This window comes from Lagopus muta, chromosome 8 (genome assembly GCF_023343835.1).
Source record: "Lagopus muta isolate bLagMut1 chromosome 8, bLagMut1 primary, whole genome shotgun sequence".
Lineage (NCBI taxonomy): Eukaryota > Metazoa > Chordata > Aves > Galliformes > Phasianidae > Lagopus > Lagopus muta.
The window spans coordinates 25,256,811-25,276,228 of NC_064440.1; the positions used below are offsets into that span (position 1 = coordinate 25,256,811).

At 42.0% G+C, this 19,418-nt stretch overlaps 1 protein-coding gene and 1 long non-coding RNA gene across 3 annotated transcripts in view; both read left to right on the forward strand.

Moving 5' to 3' along the window:
- Nucleotides 1-214: 214 nt before the first annotated feature.
- On the forward strand, nt 215-12,050 carry SUMO1 (small ubiquitin like modifier 1). 2 transcript variants are annotated; one of them, XM_048953248.1, is made up of 6 exons: nt 215-280; nt 1,022-1,199; nt 7,245-7,319; nt 8,416-8,493; nt 10,150-10,221; nt 11,177-12,050. In XM_048953248.1, exons 1-6 carry the CDS (start codon nt 243-245, stop codon nt 11,243-11,245), a joined length of 510 nt encoding a protein of 169 aa, XP_048809205.1. In that variant the 5' UTR covers nt 215-242; the 3' UTR covers nt 11,246-12,050. The 2 variants fall into 2 exon arrangements, with proteins under 2 accessions (XP_048809205.1, XP_048809206.1); XM_048953249.1 differs by lacking the exons at nt 215-280; nt 1,022-1,199 and adding an exon at nt 1,449-1,753.
- A 3,991-nt stretch (nt 12,051-16,041) lies between these two features.
- The window catches only part of LOC125696916 (uncharacterized), a 56,166-nt gene continuing 52,789 nt past the window's right edge, over nt 16,042-19,418 (forward strand). The window contains exon 1 of the long non-coding RNA XR_007378608.1: nt 16,042-19,166. This is a non-coding gene — a long non-coding RNA (uncharacterized LOC125696916). The remainder of the gene's footprint in view (nt 19,167-19,418) is intronic.

Sequence of the window (19,418 nt, forward strand, 5' to 3'; positions counted from 1 at the left end):
GTCTGGCTGTCGCTATGCAAGTTTCTGCCTATAAGTAGTAGCCTATTGGGCTGTGCTGCGACCGAGGGCTGCGCTGTGGGTACGAGCTGAGCGTAGTTCCTCTTTTGTTGTGCTCCTGTTGCTGCTTTCGGAGTTGCCTGTGCAACCGTCGAGTGCGCGGCTCTCCTTGCCCGCCGCGAGGAGGCGCTGTTGCACCCTGGTTGGTGCTGCCGTGCCTCCCTTTCTTTTATGCAATCATCCCCATGAGTCAGCAGCGCTGCGTTTCCTGCCCTGTGTTTGTGTAAGGGGTGTGCTGGGAGGCCAGCAGTCTGAAATACGGGGATTCGCGTTATTCCAAAGGGTGTTTCTTTTTTTTTTTTTTTTGCCGTGGGAGTTCTTTTTTACTTTCGATATTGTAATGAATATTTAAGCCTTGTAACTAATAGCATTATCACAGAAGCAACGTTCACCTCAGGAGGTCATTGTCAGATTGATGCGCCTACATTCAAAGCCCCGTTTCAGTGCTGATGGCCCAGGATGTCGTTTGGAACGTTATGTTCACCCTTTTTACCAGCATGACCTGCTCCCAAGCAGCTGTGCCAGCGTTAAGAGCCAACTAGGTGTATTTAACGTTAAAAAAATCTGGGTTTGGTAGGTTAAAGAGGCTTCTCACAGAGGAGGTGGGCCACTGATTTTGAGTGGGAGCGCTGCAGCCCTTTTCTGCTTCGCTGCATCTGTGGCCTCGAGTACAGAGTTACACTTCAACCTGAGGGCATGAAGGGAAGCTCACCAACTCCAGGTGACAGATTAGTTGCAGAGGAGAATCAAGGAAGTTATAACACTTCCCACAATAGTCTCATTTAATTTCTGGGCAATGGCAGCAACGATGGCTTTGAGTGTTCTGAGAAGAGCCTTACGTATGCATGTTGTTTTCTTTAAAGCAGTGTGGTAGTGTTTTAACTGTAAATATACAGTATATTGAATTTACACAGCTAAAGAAGAGGAGCGTGGGCTTGTTGATGCGTTTCCATCTTTCTCACAGGTCAAGGAGCAGCTCCGCAGGCAGCGCACGCAGCTCGTGCCCTGGGGCCGCGACTTCTTTAACGAGGCGGAGCGGCGAGTCAACGCGGTGTGTGCGGCCGTGCACGTGTCAGAGCCGAGCCTTTGTTCTGTATGGGGGCAGGCAGCTGTGCGAGCGTGCGCTTTTATTGCAGAACTGTGTAAGAAAATGGGTAACGTTAAGAATTACGCTCAGGTCTTACGCTACAGCCACACCGATATACGGCTACCCTTCTGCATTTAGAGCTGTGCTTTCGCTTGTGAGTAGCAACGGCCTATAGGATGAGGTTTGTTTTATTGTTGGTACCGTGCGTCGTTTTGAAGCCGATTTGGGGGAAGGGCGTCGGGAGCGTTACTGAACTGACGCGCTCCCCCCGGCGGCAGTGTCGCCCGGCCCGCTGCCCGGCACACGGGCCGTCGGCGCCGCACCGCCCGCGATATGAGAAGCGTCCGCTGCGGGCCTAGTGCGGCGCCGGCCGATAAGCAACAGCGCAGTAGGCCGGGCCCCGCGTCCCAACGCGGAACGAGCCAGGGCGGGCAGAGCCGAGCCCCGCTCGGGCGGGGAGGAGTCGGCGGCGGGAAGTGAGCTCAGGCGCACAGGAAATCCCGCCCGCGCCGCGGCCTGTGTTTGCGCTGCGGGCAGAGAAAGGAGCCGAGCCCCGCAGCGGCCCAGCCGAGCCCGCCGCCCGCCCCGCGCCCAGCCATGTCGGACCAGGTACGCGGGGAGCCCCGGCCGCGGGGGTAGCGGCGTCTACGAAGCCCCGCGGCCCGGGCGCGAGGCGGGAGCCGCTCCCTCCGCCCCCGCTCCCCCGGCCGCCCCCTGCAGACGGCGGGGCGGGGGTGTCCCGTCGGGGAGCGCGGTGTGTGTGTGTGGGGGGGGGGGGATGCCTCGCGGCTCGGTCGAACTCTGCCTCCGACTCCGTTCCCTCCCCGCTAGGGGTGAATCCCTCCATCCCGCCCCGCTCGGGGCACTGGGAGCGGGGCCGGCCCCGGGGCGCGCTCCTGGTGGGGGGGGTTGCGGCTCGGGGAGGGGGGCGGCGCGCGCAGCAGCCGCTGCTTTCCTTTCCTTTCGTTGCGGTTGCCCGGCGGTGCGGTGGGATGCTGCTCCATGGAGCGGGCTCTCCGCGGGTTGGGCCGGGCTTGCCGGGGCCCCCGGCTGCCTTAGGAACGCGAAGGGGGGGGGGAGGTGAACTCTGACTTGCCCGGTTCAGCGTTGTTTGCACGTATTAAACATCCGGTCCTTCACCCAGACCCTGTCCTGCCTCCGCTGGTGCGCCGTGATGTTGTCAGTTCTGACCGTCAGCCGGGGACTTCAATAGTTCCTTGTACGGCAAGTTCTTGGCTCGCTCGGCAGGCGCGCACAGAGCCCTTTGCTCGCATCCGTCGCGTTAGGCTGTGTGACCTGCTGGCTGGAAGCTACAACAGCGTTCCAGTTCCAATCTGTGTTCTGTTTGACTTTATCATATATAGTACTTTCATATGGCAGTGTTTTCTAACTTTGTCACGATCGTTTGAATTCTGAAAAATCAATGTTAGTATCTACAAATGTTTCTTGCGATGCTGTGAAGTCAAGAATAGTGCCGGTGCCAGCCAGGGAATTACAGATATTCAAAACTTGATAGGCTGTATTTGCTGTGCAGAATAGCCTCCATAGGTTGTGAATAGAAATTATTGCTGTACGTGCTGGTGGTCATCTGCTGCTTTTCAGCCTTGTGCAGCTGTGTTGGTGAGGATGCTCCTGCCTCTCTGTGTGAGCGCAGCTGTTGCTGGCACCGGTTAGGGCACATCTTCAGTGCAGGGAACTGCAGGAAAGTGGCTGTGTAGACAGAAAGCACAAATTCTGAACTAGATTTTGTAGGCTGCAATTCACGTGACCCATTCTGTAGTGCTCTGCATTTGTGAATTAAGGCATGTTTTAACACATAGCAGCTTTCATTAAGTAATTCCTTCTCCAGCCCAGTCCTGCTAAAGCAATACATGTTTGGAACCGCTTGAAGTATGTAAAATTTCCTATATGGGATCACCTTTTTGGTCTTTGAATAACAGCCCATTTTGATTTATTGAAAATAGTTAAGCTAAGTATTGTCATATACGTGTCGCTGTACTGGGGAGACTGCAGCAAGAGCTCAACAGCTGCCTAAGTAACCATACAGCGTGCAGAGCTGTAGACCTTATTCCCTTGTTTATCAAAGTAATCAGTAAAGTAATATCAACTAGAATAATTTGCTTCTGTATGGGAATTGTTGAGTCACAGCTTGAACCTCTGGTTGAGCACCTGGGGAAGGGACCTGGTCAGCCCTGAAAGCACATGTGAAGGCAGTTCAGCTGTGTGACAGGAAAGGGTTGATCCTGGCTGCACCTCCCCTAGACCCATTTAAGGGCTGACTGCCACTGGGGATAGGTTTCTTTCTGGAGATCCCTCCTTGGTGAAGCTTTCCTCTGTGAACCTGGAATCTTCTAATACAGGGGAGCAATCTTCACTTCCTTTACAGCACCTTTCTATTGTGCTGGTCCTTCCATCATCACACCTTTGTAGTAACACCTTTCCCATTGTATTGTCTGTTCAATTGCTACAGCCTGAAATTGGACATTGCTTACTGTGTCTTCCTTGTGGCTCTGAAATTAAGTTAAGAGGATGGATGCCATTTGGCAGTAGTTATGCTTTTGACCCATCCTTCTAGTATAAATCAAGAAACACGCTTGATTTAGTAACTTTATTCCCAAGGAGATAGGTATTGTAAAAGTTACTTATTGTAAAAGTTACTGTAAGATAGGCAAACTGCAAAAAGCACGTGGCTGCTTGGTGGGATCCAAGCAGAAGAGAAAATTTGTTCCCTTCTCTGAAGCATCTTGGGTTGTTTTTGCTCTAGTTGAACACAAGTGTCTGTCTCTTCCTGGACCATAAATGGAATGCTGTGGCACAATTTTATACGTTCTCTCACTCCTGTAGCAAATGTCAGAGTTCATTGGCTGGATTATGAAGCGTAGTGCAATTGTATGTTTAGACAGTAAAGTCTAAGCACTTGAGAAAACTGGAAGAGGAAATTTATAATACACAAGCTTAACAATACTTGTTTTGTGGTTCTGCTAGCTATAGCAGCAAATACCTGGCACACTTAGTACATTTCATCCAAGAAGCTTTGGGTGCTTTAAGGTCATGAATTCAGTATTGACACAAATGTGAGACAGTACTAGGGGCCTCACTTCATGCTCTTTAGGTGAAAAGGGTTTGACTGTGTTTTTGGCTATGTTTAACTGTGTTACGACCTAGTTATAGGTGAAATAGATTTGACTATGGAAAAAGCTCTATAAAACCTTGGAGATCTAATGGGAAGTTAGAACTGGGGTATTCTTTTGTTTATGTGCTTATTTTTCTTTTAATGTAGAATTTCATGGTGGAAGAGTAACATCATTCCTGTTCACAGTGGAAGTGGAAGTCTGGGGGATAGCTGGTGGGTTGGTGATCCAGGGTTTTGTTAGTAAATGCTAGTTGTTTACTCCTTGCTCTATTTGTTCTTAAGAGGTTTTCTGCTGGGCTTTACCATTTGGCATTGAATAGCAGTGTAGTTAGCACTGACAAGATGGCAGAGAAGTGTTTTGCACGGTCTTGTATTGATTTCAAGCCTTTTGCATTGTTTTATTTATTTATTTTTATTTGTGTCAACATAGATTTGACCCTGTTTTTCTTTTCCTGAAGTTCTGTCTCAGCACTGATTTTTGTGATGTGGGTGATAAGCTGCTTGGGCTTTAAACAAGCATCTTAATGGTATGGTGTTTTAGGACTCTAATTCCCTTTTTCTAATTCCTGCTTTCTCTACTGCTTGCTGCTTTCCCTATTAGATTTTAGTACTTGAGTCTTCTTTCCCTGTGAGTAGAAAACAAATAACTTAGGAATCATTGATTTCCAGCTGTATTGGCCAGAGGTGCTGCTGCAGTAGTAATAATATTTTGTCATACTTTTTACAGGCTGATTTGTTTATAGGAGCTAAGTAGGTAAATGTTAGAATGAAGTGTTTGAACAAATACAAATACTTATTTTGGGATAATATGCTGCTGTGCAATTCAGTTCTTATGCAGAAGTAAGCTGAGGCAGTGACTGATCTGATCCTTTGAAAGGAGGGGATGTCTTAAATTCTCCTACAAACAGGAGAAATTTGTTATGTGCTTTGTATCTATAGAGAACTGAAACATTTTGTTTCCTTGAGGCTAGTAATCCTAGGCAATACACATAGGCAATAAAAATGCTGTTTGTGCAAGCAATTAGGACAGGTGTTGGTTCTCATTTTTACTCTGTGAGTCAGGAGTGAAAGCCAGCATATTTTTATTCCTGCAAGTAGTCCATGAGATTAGAATTCAACTGTGTTAGAAAGGGGAAACTTAGGTGGGAAGCTTGCTTGCTGAGACTGTTACTGGTAAAGACTCTTTTCATGTGTCCAAAGTGACTTGCTCAGAGACTTGAGAGCGTCCAGTTCCTGGAAGGCTTGGGGTTAATCTTTTTTATTTGATCTTTGAGGGTGATATATCAATCCCAGTAGTCTAGATTGGGCCCGGGTGAATATCAGGCCAGGTGGAGTCTATGGCTTTTGATGCTGCAAAAATGGAATGGATTGGGCTTGAGGCAGTATTCAGAATTACACAAAGAGCTCTTCTTTTTCCGTTCGTCCAGATTAAGTAGTGCACATAGGGGAGGTAGTTACAGGCTTCCTCCCCTTTTGCAAGTTGTTATCATAGAGTCATAGAACAGTTTGGGTTGGAAGGGATCTCTAAGATCATCTAGTTGCAACCCCCCTGCTAGAGGCAGGGGCACTTCCCACTGGACAAGTATGTAGTTGTGCTTGTTTAACCTCTGGGAGGGTGGCAGGAGATGCTCAGAAAGGTTCATCTACCATTTTAATACGGAGAGAGAGGTTTATCTGGATGGCCTTAATATGTAGGTGTTGTAGGTATTTTAAGTTCAGGCATACAAAGGATATTTGTATGTACTCAGTAAAAATCACCTTTATGGCTGGGAAGACATGTATTAGATACATGTAAACTTTTTACTCATTTTGTCTACTGTGCTAAGCAGTAGAATGAAAAAGGAAGATGGAACACGATCAGCAGGAAGTCTGTATTTCTGATTACTTGGGAAGGCTTTTTGATTGAGTACCAGCTGGACCTGTGGTGGTGTCTGTATGGGATCCCTTGTGTTGTAATGGAACATAACTGAAGCCCTGATCCAAATGTGTAGCGGCAGGCAAAAGAGATAGGGCTAATACTGCCTGCTCTTTGGCTTACTTTATTTATCAGCAGCTAACATGAGAACTTTGATGTCCCTGATTCATGCTTTATAGAATATAGCACGTAAGTTGAAGAGCTTTACTGCTTGAAATGTTGAGTCAAAGTTTCCTGTACAATTAATTCTTATCCTGGAGAAATACCAAAGCAATGTAGTTCTTAGAAGTAAAAGTTAAATTTTTAAGAGTTAGTCTTGTAACAAACATACTAGAAGGAAACTTTTAACCAATGTTGTTTTGTAGTCATAGGAGAAGGTGGCTTACTGTCCTTTTGAAAGTAGTAACTGCTGTTGATGCAGTAGAAAGATGGGAAAGTGTTGTGTGGTTCACTGCCTTTACACTGGTAGGGAGTTATGAGTATTTATTTACTCATGCTGTCCTTTTTTTGTCAAGTGTCTGAGTCTGTTGGTATACTTGTTTTTTTTTTTTGTTTTGTTTTGCTACCTGCTTGTTGAGTTAGTGGTATAAAATCATATCTCCCAGATCTTTTCATCTGTCACCTATTTTTAAATCGTAGAATCGAAGGATTGCTCAGATTGGAAAAGACCTCAAGGTCATCAAGTCTAACTGCAACCTAACCTTGCTACCCTAAATCTAACAACCCTCAGCTAATTCATGTCCCTGAGCACCACATCCAAGTGGTTTTTAAACACAGCCAGGGATGGCGACTCAACCACCTCTCTGGGAAGCCTGTTCCAGTGCTCCCCAGTGATCCTTCTTTTGTTCTTCATGGTGTTTCTTTCATCAACTTCTCACACATAGGCAGCCTATTGTAATAGCATGCTACTATTTTCATGCATAGAGGATGAAATAAGATACCTTTAATACTGTGAATTTAACATGATGAGGGTAACTGGCATCATATTGTCTAGTGAAAATAAGTGTTGGACTTCAATCAAAAGGGGTTTTTTTTGAATGCTTTTCTTGCAGGAAGCAAAGCCTTCAGCTGAGGACTTAGGAGATAAGAAAGAGGGGGAATACATTAAACTCAAAGTCATTGGGCAGGTGAGTTTTTGCTTAATGGATATCTGGGAGATGGTGTGAATTTTTAAACTATTGAAATGAATGGGAGAAAGTTGATACTGTAAGTTGTTCAATGTGAGTCTTCCCCTCCAGACCCCAAATAAACTATTTACTAATTGTCAGCAGTGTGTGATAGCACACTCTTAAATTTGGATCTTTGCATTTCATATACACCAAGTGTGAGATCAGCCCTACTGGATAAGAATAGGAAGAGGATTCTGTTGATTGACTTGTTGGTAATGGGTGCTGGATTGTAAGTCCAAATTTGTATTGTTTAAATAGATACCTAACTTCTTTCTGAACAGAAGTCTTTCTCCACAGAGAACCATTAGTTCATCTGATTTAACTCATTTGTTGCAATATTAGTGGAATTGTTTTTTACTGGAGACATGATTTTAACTGGTGCTAACATAAACTCAAATCTTGCTGGTTCAATCACCTATGATGAGAACACATTCAAAAGCTGTGTGACCCGTGTACTGTTTGTGCAGAACCTTTTGTGGTCTGCTTTATCTGCAGCCATTTTGACAAATGCAGTGAATTGTACCTTATTGCTTGTAGGAAGGGCTACAGAATAATGAGAGCTGAGGTTTTGCTTTAGGTTGATGTTATGTTGCCAAGTCAGCCTGTATCCTAAGTTCCAGATAATTGCTCTATTTGAACAAGGTTTTGCATATATTTTGAAATACAAGCTTTAACTTGTCTCGTGGAATCTTAGAACAGAAGTCCCCTGCATATGTATGTTTGTATTTTGTAAGTATGTCAGCTGGTTAAAGATGGAGTACAGACTGAGCTGAGTATGGTATTTAATACTTCTAAATCCAAAAATGTCCATAGTGAGCCAAAGGCTATACTGTGCCATCTGTTTTAAAACAGGGCTTCCTGCAAAAGTGATGAATGTAAGTGCATAAGATGAACCTCCTAAGATGATTTAGCAGTCACTAAATCATGCCCAGTGATAGTTAAATAATGTTCTGTGCTACTTTTTCTGTAAGACTTTCTTAATGAAACCCTTAAAATGAGCATAGAAAAAGCAAGCAGTTACTAAAATAATCTTTTTTTTCTTTTCTGTTCTTAGGACAGCAGTGAAATTCACTTCAAGGTGAAAATGACAACACACCTCAAGAAACTCAAAGAATCATACTGTCAAAGACAGGTTTGTGAAACAATGACACTGGATGTATAGTGGCTGTTCAGAAGGAGTAGAAGTGATCTTTTAAAATGTCCACGCTTGCATTTATAGTTACTGTAAAATCTTCTGGGTCCAAATTCCCGTGAAATAGAATACTGCGGCTTGGGATGAGGGCAGCCTTAGACATTGTTACTGTCAAAAGTATGGTAATAAATTTATGCTAGCTATTATACCCTAACCTAAAGAAATATTCAGTATTAATGGTTGGTACAGGTAAATAGTAACTACTGTTCCAGGACAGAAAATACATGTTCACTTGCAGGTTCTGTGGCAGATACTGTGGATTCACTGATGCTATTTCTAGTGGCCCTGGCCTACTTTGCTCCTAGCTTTGGGAACAGATGCCTTATATGGCCTTTTCTTGAGCAATTGCATGGAAGTTCAATTCAGTGGATAAAATTATTAAATAAAAAAAAAAAAACCTTTTTAGTGATGAGCTCAATTTGCATCAAAGTATGGCCAGTTCTGTTGAAATGCCTTTTTTATACTATGATGCATTAGATTTTCTGTGTCTTTGTACACTAATGTTGCTATATGGCCTCCTATCCTACTAGAGAAGGAGATAAAAGGTTAGACGACAGATATCTTTGTAGCAAAAATGAACAAATTATTAAAATTGGCATTCATCAGAAAACTTAAAAGCAGATTCTGGAAATCATTTGTGCAGTTAGTCGTATTCACTGTTGGAAATGCTTGTGCAGACTTTTTTCTGAGAAATCCATGTTTCAGCAGACAGAACTATATCCATCTCCTGGCTGAATGCTGGAGAGTCCCACTTCCTTCATCTATAGTCAACACTGGTTTTGGTGTCAAGTAATCTTTCTTTTCTAGAGGGACATCAAGCATTTCTTCCAAGCTGCCCAGAGGGATTGTTGGAGCATTGTGGAAAGCTTTTCCTACTTATGAGTTGTTCTGCCTAATAATTTGCAAGCAGTATTTCTGAGATGTAATTGATGCACTAAACAGTTCATATTTCACTTACACTTACTTTGCTGATAATGCATATGAAAGAAGAGGAAAAGGTTAGATGTTTGTCTTAGTTGCAAAGGTGAAGTGTGGTATTGAGTTTAACAGAGGAATACTGTACACTGGACCTCATTTTATTTGCTCTTGGGGTGCACCTTTCTCTGCTCCCTATCCTTCACAGTGTAGAGCTTTCGCAGAGCTTGTAGCTGTAAAGGATACCATCCTTTCTTACAGTGATATACCACTGTGAAAGCAAGAGTAGGAGTTCCTGAAATACACACATTCTGTATGTTATGCTAGTCTTTAATAAGGCTGATAAGTGGTTCAGAAGAAGGCTGCACCTTCATGTAATGTCTTGGAAGAGAGGGTATAGTTGGTACTTTAGAGGAGGTGAGGGGGGAAATGCTAAGAAAGTTTCCCAGTTCTTGAGCTAGAAGAGCTTTACTGTAACTTGGGAAGAACTATGCAGTTCAGAACCATTATTCCCCTCAAGACACTTGGTGGTTTACGTGGGAGCAACAGGATAGCTGAGCTCTCTGTGTAACAAGAAACTACACTTTCTTTTTTGACTTACACGTGTGGTTTTTATTAAAAATGTATTATCAATGTGTACATCTCAGTTGAGTTTTTCTTATGCATTTCTTTTTTTTTAAGGGTGTTCCAATGAACTCACTCAGGTTTCTCTTCGAGGGTCAGAGAATTACTGATAATCATACCCCCAAGGAGGTGAGTTTCTTTTCAAAGAGTGTTGCATACAGCATTCAGTGGAGAAACTAAATGCAAAATTTGTTAATCTGTTCTGCTAAACTAATCTGATTTGTTTCTTCAAATATAGCCGACCTCTTAGAATATATCTGACTAAATGTAGTCTGACTGTACTTGTCTGACTGAAGTTTTTAGTAAGGCTGGTACATAGGTCAGGAAGAAGACTGATTGGACCTTCACATGTAATTTTCCCTCAGAAGAAAGATGTAGTCACTGCTCATCAGTGAAAAAAAATCTGAGGGAGCTGATCAGTTGTTGAACTAGATCTTCAGCTTGAATTTGAAACAAACGTGTATTTTGTTCACATTTATTAGATGGAAGTGTAAATAAACAGCGAACAAGTTACTTCTGCTGTACAGTGACTTCCACCAATTGTTATGATAAAGCAGGAAGAAACATGGAAATATAATGATGACTTTCTAGAAAAAAATCAAACGTTGAATTCCACAACGAGCAGGTTACTTTGAGACAACAGCTGTGAACAGGCTTTGAGTTGCAAGCTGTCGGTCTTAGTGGTATCATGCTTAGCAGCATGCAGTATATAATCCATATGGCTATACAGCAGATGCATTCACAGTGTTGGTAGTTACATTCCTGTGCATCTGTTGCCTGAGAAGGAGTTCAGAGGAGAGTAAAGCTAGTAATTCCCAAGCTGATGTGTACTGCTTCACAAGTGGATTTAGACTTCACAGATAAGATTATTGCTTTGAGATGTGCTGAAAAGTATATGATGGAAGAAAAAATACTTAAGATTGTGAGTGTTGGCTAGTAAGGTACTGAAAATTTTTTCACCCCTTTGTCCTTTGAAAAATTATGGGACAGGAGAACAAAGCATCAGATAGCTTTTCTAGGACCTGCTCTGAATTCAGTGCACCAGATTTATAACAATTGTGCTGTTTTTTCTCTGTTCTCACAGCTGGGGATGGAGGAGGAAGATGTGATTGAAGTTTATCAGGAACAGACGGGGGGTCACTCAACAGTTTAGATCCTTCTGTTTGTTTTATTTCCCCTTAATCCTTTTTTATTTTTAAATAATAGTTCTTTTGTAATGTGGTGTTCAACACTGAATTGAAACTGGCACCCCATCTCTGGGAGTTTATTTTCAAGCGTCTGGTATTTTAAATTCTCGTGCTCATTATACACTATTGTTTCTGTTTCCATTGTGCTGAACTTCTGTGATCCAGCTGCAGCCCTGCTCTCCTTTTCCCTTCCGCCCTCCCCTTTAGAAATACACGTACACACATGCATTTGTATGTTCACTAGGTTCGTGCATTTCAGGCACGAAGGCTGTAAGATCTGCCAGGTGGGCGAGTGTTCTTAATGACTTCCATATCTGCCCTGAAGTTTTGATGTGTGACTGTTTCACTCCTGGACTATAACTTTCAGTGCGAGATGAAGTTTTTCAGAACTAAACTGAGGAGAAATCATGTATCCATAACTCAGAGCTATTTTGCTTAAATTGTGCTGATGGCCCAACAAAGAAGATCAGAGTTGGAAATGAAAAGGCTAGAACCGTTGTCATCTGTACCTTGCTCCAGAGATGGCTTTGCTGAAGACATAGAATTGAAAACCCTAATGAATCTTAAATCTTGCCAGAAGAGCCCAGAAGCATTTTAACTTCATATAGCAATTAGTACACGCAGGTATTCATGCAAGAATGTTCACAGCAGGCAACTGGTGTTACTTTGACACTCTTGTTTGTACCTTTTGGCCTGGGACATGGGTTTTGAATGGACATTGTCTGTACCAGCTTCATTTAAAATAAACAAGAAAAACGATTTTGTAAACAATTTGCATTTTCTTTTCAAATGTTTGGAAATGAACAAAAATGTGAAAAGAGATAACTGGGGCTTTCCTGTCTAGTGCCTCTACATAGAAGGCAGAAGAAAAGTTGTGGTCTGTAAACATACCTTGTACAAAACCATTTACTTTTTTTTTCATTTGCATAAGCAATATGCTTACTGGTTTGGATAGCAGGTGACTCTTTAAGACTACTGGCTGTTTCTTGTCCTGTTAGGGAATGTTCATGTAGTTACATACTGCTTCACTTCATGCACAAAAGTTAGACTGAAGATGCAACTTGGAAGAGAATACAAGGGTTTAATATCTACATTTTATATGACTATGGTACTAATGAGTGATCTATCTATGATGGATGACATGGGAGTGTCGAGATGCTTCAGCTCACTTGAGGGTCATGTTCATGTTGTAGCTAGTTGCAGGTTCCAAATAGCCTTGAAAACCTTTGATTGGGTGTGAAAGCTCATATGGAAGGTTATAAGCAGGGCAAGATAGCAAAGATTTCTGCATTGTACCTGCTCCAGTTTTTCAGCAGGTGGATAGGACTTGTTCTTGGTTTTGTAAATCAAGTTCATTTACGAATGACAGATAAATTTAAAAGCATTTTAGTGCTTGGAAGAAATTGCAGATGAGCTGTCCGTGATCAGTTTTTATGGCTCTTGCTATAAAGCTGTACAGGAACTTTCCTTCTTGTGGTTTGTGTCTGATTTTATTTATTTACTAATACTTTTGTATGCATAGTAGCACTGAAATTTTTTAAAACATTAAAACTTTTGATTAATAAATGTTAGAATATGGGACTTCAATTTTCAGGTATTCTATATAATTCAGTTCTTCCCACTGTGATGGCTTCTTTGGACTTAGCTCCAGTTGCTTTTTGAGAACAATAAATGTACCCTCTTCAGAATACCAGAAATAAAACAGCCTTGTGATTACTATCAGATCATCTCTAATTTAATTTTTGTAATGCTCTTGTTAGTAGACAAGTTCTCATTATCCCACTTCTGCAAATTAAGAACAGAGGCGCAGGGGACAGTGGTTTACTGAGGTCACTCAGGAAACTGAAGGTGGAGATGAAAAAAGAATCCAGTTCCCCCGTGTTTGATGCTAGCACTGTTGCTGCGTCAGCTTGCTTTGGTTCCTGCTGTTCACTTTACTCTTTCGAGTCTGATTTACGTGCTCTTCCATATCAGTTTTCTAGTTTTGGCTGCCTCACCAGAGGATATGGAGGAGAGCTTCCTGGCAAATGCTATTGCAGCTTCAGTGGTATGAAGCTCAAGGCTGAGGTGTTTGGTTTTTTTTCTGTTGCATACCATTCCCCTGAAACACCTCTGTTTATAGAGTGGACATGATACTAGTGGCAAAATGACTTCTTTTTGATCCGTTATCAAGCATCAAGGATCTAAGGCAATGTCTGTGCAGTTGCAACAGTTTATGGAACAGCAATAATAGGGAAACTGTACTCTGACTACAGGATTAGCACTGAGAGCTTCATGTAAAGTGTGAGGATAAACAAGCTACACGTGCATTGGTGCCTTTTTAAGGAACTTTGTTTTTGAAAGTTGTACTTTGAAATAAGCCATACATTTTGAAGTTGAGAGGATGAAGACTTGGTTTTTCTTCTTTCATTTCTTTGGATCAAGTAATTTCCAAAAAACTGTTCTGAGAAGATGATCTGAATTGCTCTTTCCAAATCATTCATGGATTTGAAGCTCATGACTGGACATCAGTCTCCTTTGTATGTTGGAGAAAAATAGACAAAAATATCTTCCTGCTTGTGAAATTTGGCATCCTCTTCACTGATGTGCTTACCTGTTTATCAGAAAAGCTCAGATCAGCTGTTGATAGCTGCTCCTGCTCAGTGGTTTTTGGCTGTTATTGTTTAGAAAAGTGGTGAATGTTGGAAAAAGAAACAGACTTAACAGCAGGAAGATGTAGAGGCTATTCACTTCAAATATTAAAGCAATTTAAATATTTCTAATTATGAGTTAATGTACTTGATATTCATTATACTGTGTAAAAACTGCATTGGTAAATGCTGTATAAGATATCAGGTTCCATGTGGAGGTCTTTAAAGCTTATATGCTTGAAGTATTTGTATTTTTTCTTAAATACGTTTATATCTACATAATCAATTGTAAATTCAAGAAAATGAGATTTAGAAGTTAAACGTTTAAATGCTTGCAGGCTTTTTAGAACCTATGCTTGATGCATATTGAATTCAAGTGAAGTTAAGTTTCAGCTTAGGGAGATCACAGGAGTTGATTACTCTTCTTTGCAGGAGACTCTACAGGAACAGCAATACAATTTGGATCTACAAATGTCATTTTCTTTCACTAGATAATATTAGTCAAGCAGAAAATAAGATGACTGGCAAAGAAAAGTTCTTGTCTTGCTATAGTTTATCTTACTGTTGATACTGAAAACTTGCCTTTTCTGAAACAATAGCACATAAATTGATTGAGTTGGGTGTTTCTTCCAAAAGTCAGCAATAAGGTCTTTATACCTTTTGTAAAAAGGCAATTCTATTTTTGTTTCTTCTTTCTACTGAAGTGGGCCCAAAAATCTATGGTGAAGCTGCAAAAGATAAGCAAAATGTATTCTGGCATCTCAAATGGTTATAAAGGTTATCATGGTCTGTCTAGGTTAATTTTCACTGGCTGATAAAACATGAATGCTTTTACTTCCTATCAATGTGATGTGTATACAGACCATAGTTGCAATCTGGGAAAATAGCTTTGGGAATGAGAACAGCACCAATTTGGTAAAGAGAAAAACATTGCTCCTCTTTTGAATAAGGTTGGAACCTTTAGCTGAAAGAGCTCACTGCAGTGACCCATACCAAGTATTTATTTATTCTGTGTGGTTTTTCAGACCTAGCTTTTCAAGTAGCTAAAAATAACAAAACACCTATGGATGAGAAGTATTTTGTGTTCTAGTCCAGTAGCTTCGATTAGCAGCGCTTACTAGAATTGCAGATGTTGCTTCGGAGTCTCCTCTGTGCCTGCAAACTGTTGATAAAATGGACCAAAAACACAAGTCAGACTTCCTCAGGTTAGAAAGCTGATGTTTTGACTTGAAACCTGTGAACTCAGTAGGCTCATGGCTGGCTAACTGGTGCTTTATGCCAGTATGTAACACTGCCCTTTGAGGCACAACCTGGACAGGAGCCCGGACTTACCTCGGAGTTGGCTTTGAGCGAGCTTTGAAACAGGCTGGGAAAGAAAATTTTTGCTTATGCTTATACCTTATTGTGAGACAGTATGTTTTCATGTCACAACAAGATGGGTAGAGCAAACAGCTATTCCTGCTCAACTGCAGTCATGATGAATCCTTTCATCCCTTGAAGAGTTCTGTGCTGTTTGCAGTGTTTTGGTATGCAATGTACAAACTCTGTGTTGAGGTGCTCATAGGAAAGAGCTCTGGAAGCATGCTGTGCTGGAGTCTGTTCTGATGGACTACATGAAGGTAATTGTAAGTTCATGTATGCGTGGAAACCCAGTTGTGCTTCTTTCTGAAGTATAAACCAATCTGCATCTTTGAACTGCTTTAGAGCATAAGATGTACTTGAATTGCTGCTGGTATTTGGAGAGATGCTGGAAAACTGATTAAATAGCAAAAGAACTGCAGTGCATCTTGAACTGAAGGTAGCTTAAGTCCTAATGCAGCTCTTCAATGCAGACTGCACTAATGGGAGTCCTGATTATTGACACTAGGCATATTGATGTTGTTATTACTAAGGGAAAAAATAACTTCAATTTCTGTATAATAGCTATTCACCTAAGTGAAAATTGTGCTTGTCTCTGGCTTTCTTCACAGCTAGTCTAGCATTTTCCTTTGTTCTTGTTCCTTAGCCTCAAGTCTCACATTCTTCTCCTCTGGATTTATTCTTTCATACTTGAAGTGTTCTGCTATCACCACCAGCTGCTGGCGTGACCTCAGTGCTCGTTCTTTGTCAGCAATTGTCTGCCTCTTAAAAAAAAAAACAAAAACCATCAAACAGATCACCATCTCCTTTTAGTTAATCTCATACTTCCTATTTAGGAAATATTTTTCATCAGTTATATATAGAAAATAATGTTGATATACCGATATCACAAGTATTTAAAATAATCTTTAAAAACATGTTTGTCTTAAATTGTGATTTTTTTTTTCCTAGCATTTATTATTTTTCAAGTCTTTTTCTGCAAATGTATTTTAGAAATAGGATCTTTCTTCAGCTACGCAGTGTCGGGCTTGCAGAGGAGATATCAAATATACTGAAAACATCAAGAAATGAACAAATATAGCATTGATGTTGTTGCTAACGCCTTGTGCTGTTAATCCAAGCTAGGTTGTGGAATTTGTCTTTAAGGCAACTGTATAAGAGATGACTATTGTAACCATCTCTAATAAAGGTGCGACAGTTCATGCAAGTTTGGGACATGGTGTCAGGAATTGCATGGCAGAGACAAACTAAGTCTAGTTATCATCTTTTCAGATGAATTCTGTGTTGTTTAAATAAGCACTAACCTTTTTATAGGCTACCTGCTCCATATTGTTTCTCTGTCTCTTCTGGAACTGCAGAGGCTTTCACTGATAATCCCCCTTACTGCTAAATATGTTCTTGCATTTTCTCTAACTGTGACTTCTTTGTTGCCACCTCCTCCTGGTGCCTCCACTCTTTTAGTTTGTTTCTGTAACCTAAAACAAAAATGATTATTAATTGCTATAGCAACCTTGAATTTGCTTGAACAATCTTGGCAGGAGAAGAGGTACTTAGCCTGAAGAGCTAAACAGATTGCCTAAATGAAGGAAAGAGGAATGGGAATAAAGAGAAAACAAGTGCTGGTTAGTGATACTTCACATATGCCTGGTTGGTTCTGCAAATTAGTATTTAAAAAATAATGAAAAGTCTACTTTCCCTCCTAACATCTCTAAGGGGATTAAAACCTGAATTACAAGTTTGAGATGTGCTTTTGGGAGGATACAAGACTAAGAGGAAGTTAGGGATACAAGTTAAGTGGTTACTCTGACCGGGAGTCAAGGGATGGAGGACAGCACAGGAGACAGGAGACACTCAGAGAACGAGAGCTGGGAGAAATATTTAAAGTGCATTTTCTTGGTAGAATGCAAATAGAAACATGAAACAAGAGTCTAGGAGATGTGACAAACAAGGAGGCAATGAAAAATACTGAATGAAGTTTTAGATGTAAATGGAATGGTGACCTAAATAGGCTATTTTTTTGGAGGAAGATTCATAATGAGAAGAAGAGTTATGAAAGAAAGTCAAAGAGGCTAATATTCTCCTTATTCTGAAATGATGTGGGTAATGTGCATCACTGAATGACACTTAAGGTCATGGTCCAAACTAACTTGCGGTTCTTAGTCCTGCAGTTTCACTTGAATGCCTGCTTTCTTTTCCACAAATGGAGTCGAATAGGGCATGGTACTAATCTCAGAAAGTAAAACCTTAAGTCAGACATGTTCATTTTCAAGCATCTGACATAATAAAAAAAGATAAAAAGTAAAAGATGTTACTCCTAAAAACCTGCTTCTCCTACAAATACCCTCCCTTGAGCGTTATTTCTAGGCTGCAGCTCTGCGAAGTCACCCAAGGAGGTCGCTGTTTTCCCCAGTAAATACTATTCTTAAAAAAAAAAAATACAGCATAGAAACGGCAGTGAGATGGTGTCAGAAGAGAATATGCTGTACTGTATAATTAGAACGTTTCAAAAGGTAAACAGAATGCGATGATTAGGATGCACCAGGGCTTGTTTCTCAGAGCTTTGCCTTTATTTTTTCCCTAAATCTCCACAGCAGCAAAGGTAAAGAACAAAATATACTCTAGCCGTTGTTTTTGTTTTGTTTTTTTTTTTATTTTATTTGTAGTATAAAAACTCTCACTTCATTAAGAACTTGGATTACTGTGAGCTGTCTTTGTGTAGTTGCAACCATGCCAAGTTTTCTGTCAAGAAAGCATTCAGTAGTAGTTTTGGTGCTGTCTATAAAGTGTTTGGTCTTCATGAAAGTACCGTAGGCTAGATGGAATTGGCTGAAAAACTTGAATTTGTGTAATGACCAATAAGCAGTTCACTGTCAGTTTTTCATTAATGACTGGGAAAAAAAGGTAATCTTAGGACTCAAAATTCAGAATAATGGTAAATGGATGGAAGTATTGAGGTGTATTTAGGACAAGCAATGCTAAGCTTAGGAAAAATCTGCTTCTAAAAGATGCAGCTTTATGTATGCACACACTTCAGGTGAAAATGTTTGTTCTCCACCTTGGAATTTGCCTGGGGGTACAAGGTGAGTCTGCTGCACAAGGTTATGAACTGTCAGCAATACAGAACTGAGGACGTGGGATCTGTGGAAAGAGCTTGCATCAGCAGCAAGAAATAAGAAATAAGGCTGGGGTCCCCATAGTCCTCCCACCACAGCCCTGGGTGTTGAGACTCCTCAGAGCAAAGGAAACTGTTCTAGAATTTGCAGCGATTTAAGATGCTGCTCTCTAAGCACGTCTGATATCTGGGGTTGTTTTTGCTTGTTTTTTTTCAACCTCAGTCTGCTCTCACTTTATGAAAAGGGATAGAGGAGCACTTTGAAAGTTGGTGTAAGATATTTGTGTCTGGGAATTGGAGCTTTTGCTGGGCATTCTGTAATGCAAAACGGGACTAGCTGCCAAGTGCCGCAGAGCAGCTTGAGCCTTTCCGTGCCTGCCTCAGCACCCAGCTTCTCTCTGCTTTGCCTCACTGCATCTCTCAGCTTACGGAGGAGCACCTGCTTCCCGCCAAAATGAGGGGGCTTCTGAGGAGCTCCGCGTTGTGGCCGGAGCAGAGCTTTGTGCCTGCCTGGCTGGAGGAGGCGGCCAGCTGGGTGAGATGAGGCAGCTGAGGATGCGGGCTCCTCGTAGCTGGGGCCCGATTGGCCTCACGTGCTGCCCCTCGTGCGGTACTCACTGCCCTCACCTGCTGCAACACGCGGGCAGAAGTTGCTCCTGTTTTTGTCGGTCTGCTAAAAAGCCGCCACGAGCGATGGCTTCTCCCCGTGCATGATTGATACTCGGGCAAATAACTAACTAGGAGAATTAAGAGAAGGGCTGGAGCCACTTACGCAGCACGGCTGAGGTAAGCCTCCAGCCGGGCTGAGGGGGCCGCGCTGAGGGGGCTGTGGGGAAGCGGCCCTGAGGGAGGGGCTGCGGGCACCCTGAGGTGCGGCCGCTGGGGGGAGGAAGCGAGCTGTGCGGCTGTGTGGTCGCGAGTACCGCGCTCCGGGTAAGCCTTTACTCTTGTTTTCATGCTTTCATCACGAGGGGGTTGTTTCAATGTACGCTTGCATCCACGAATGCCATTAATTGTCTCTGTGGCCCCGCCTGCCAA

Excerpts from the sequence above, each read along its gene's own strand:
- SUMO1 (XM_048953248.1), top strand. The coding sequence starts at position 243 with ATGAGTCAGCAGCGCTGCGTTTCCTGCCCTGTGTTTGT. Across the intron at positions 281-1,021 it reads GTTTCCTGCCCTGTGTTTGT|GTCAAGGAGCAGCTCCGCAG; the intron begins GTAAGGGGTGTG and ends TCTTTCTCACAG. Across the intron at positions 8,494-10,149 it reads AATCATACTGTCAAAGACAG|GGTGTTCCAATGAACTCACT; the intron begins GTTTGTGAAACA and ends TTTTTTTTTAAG.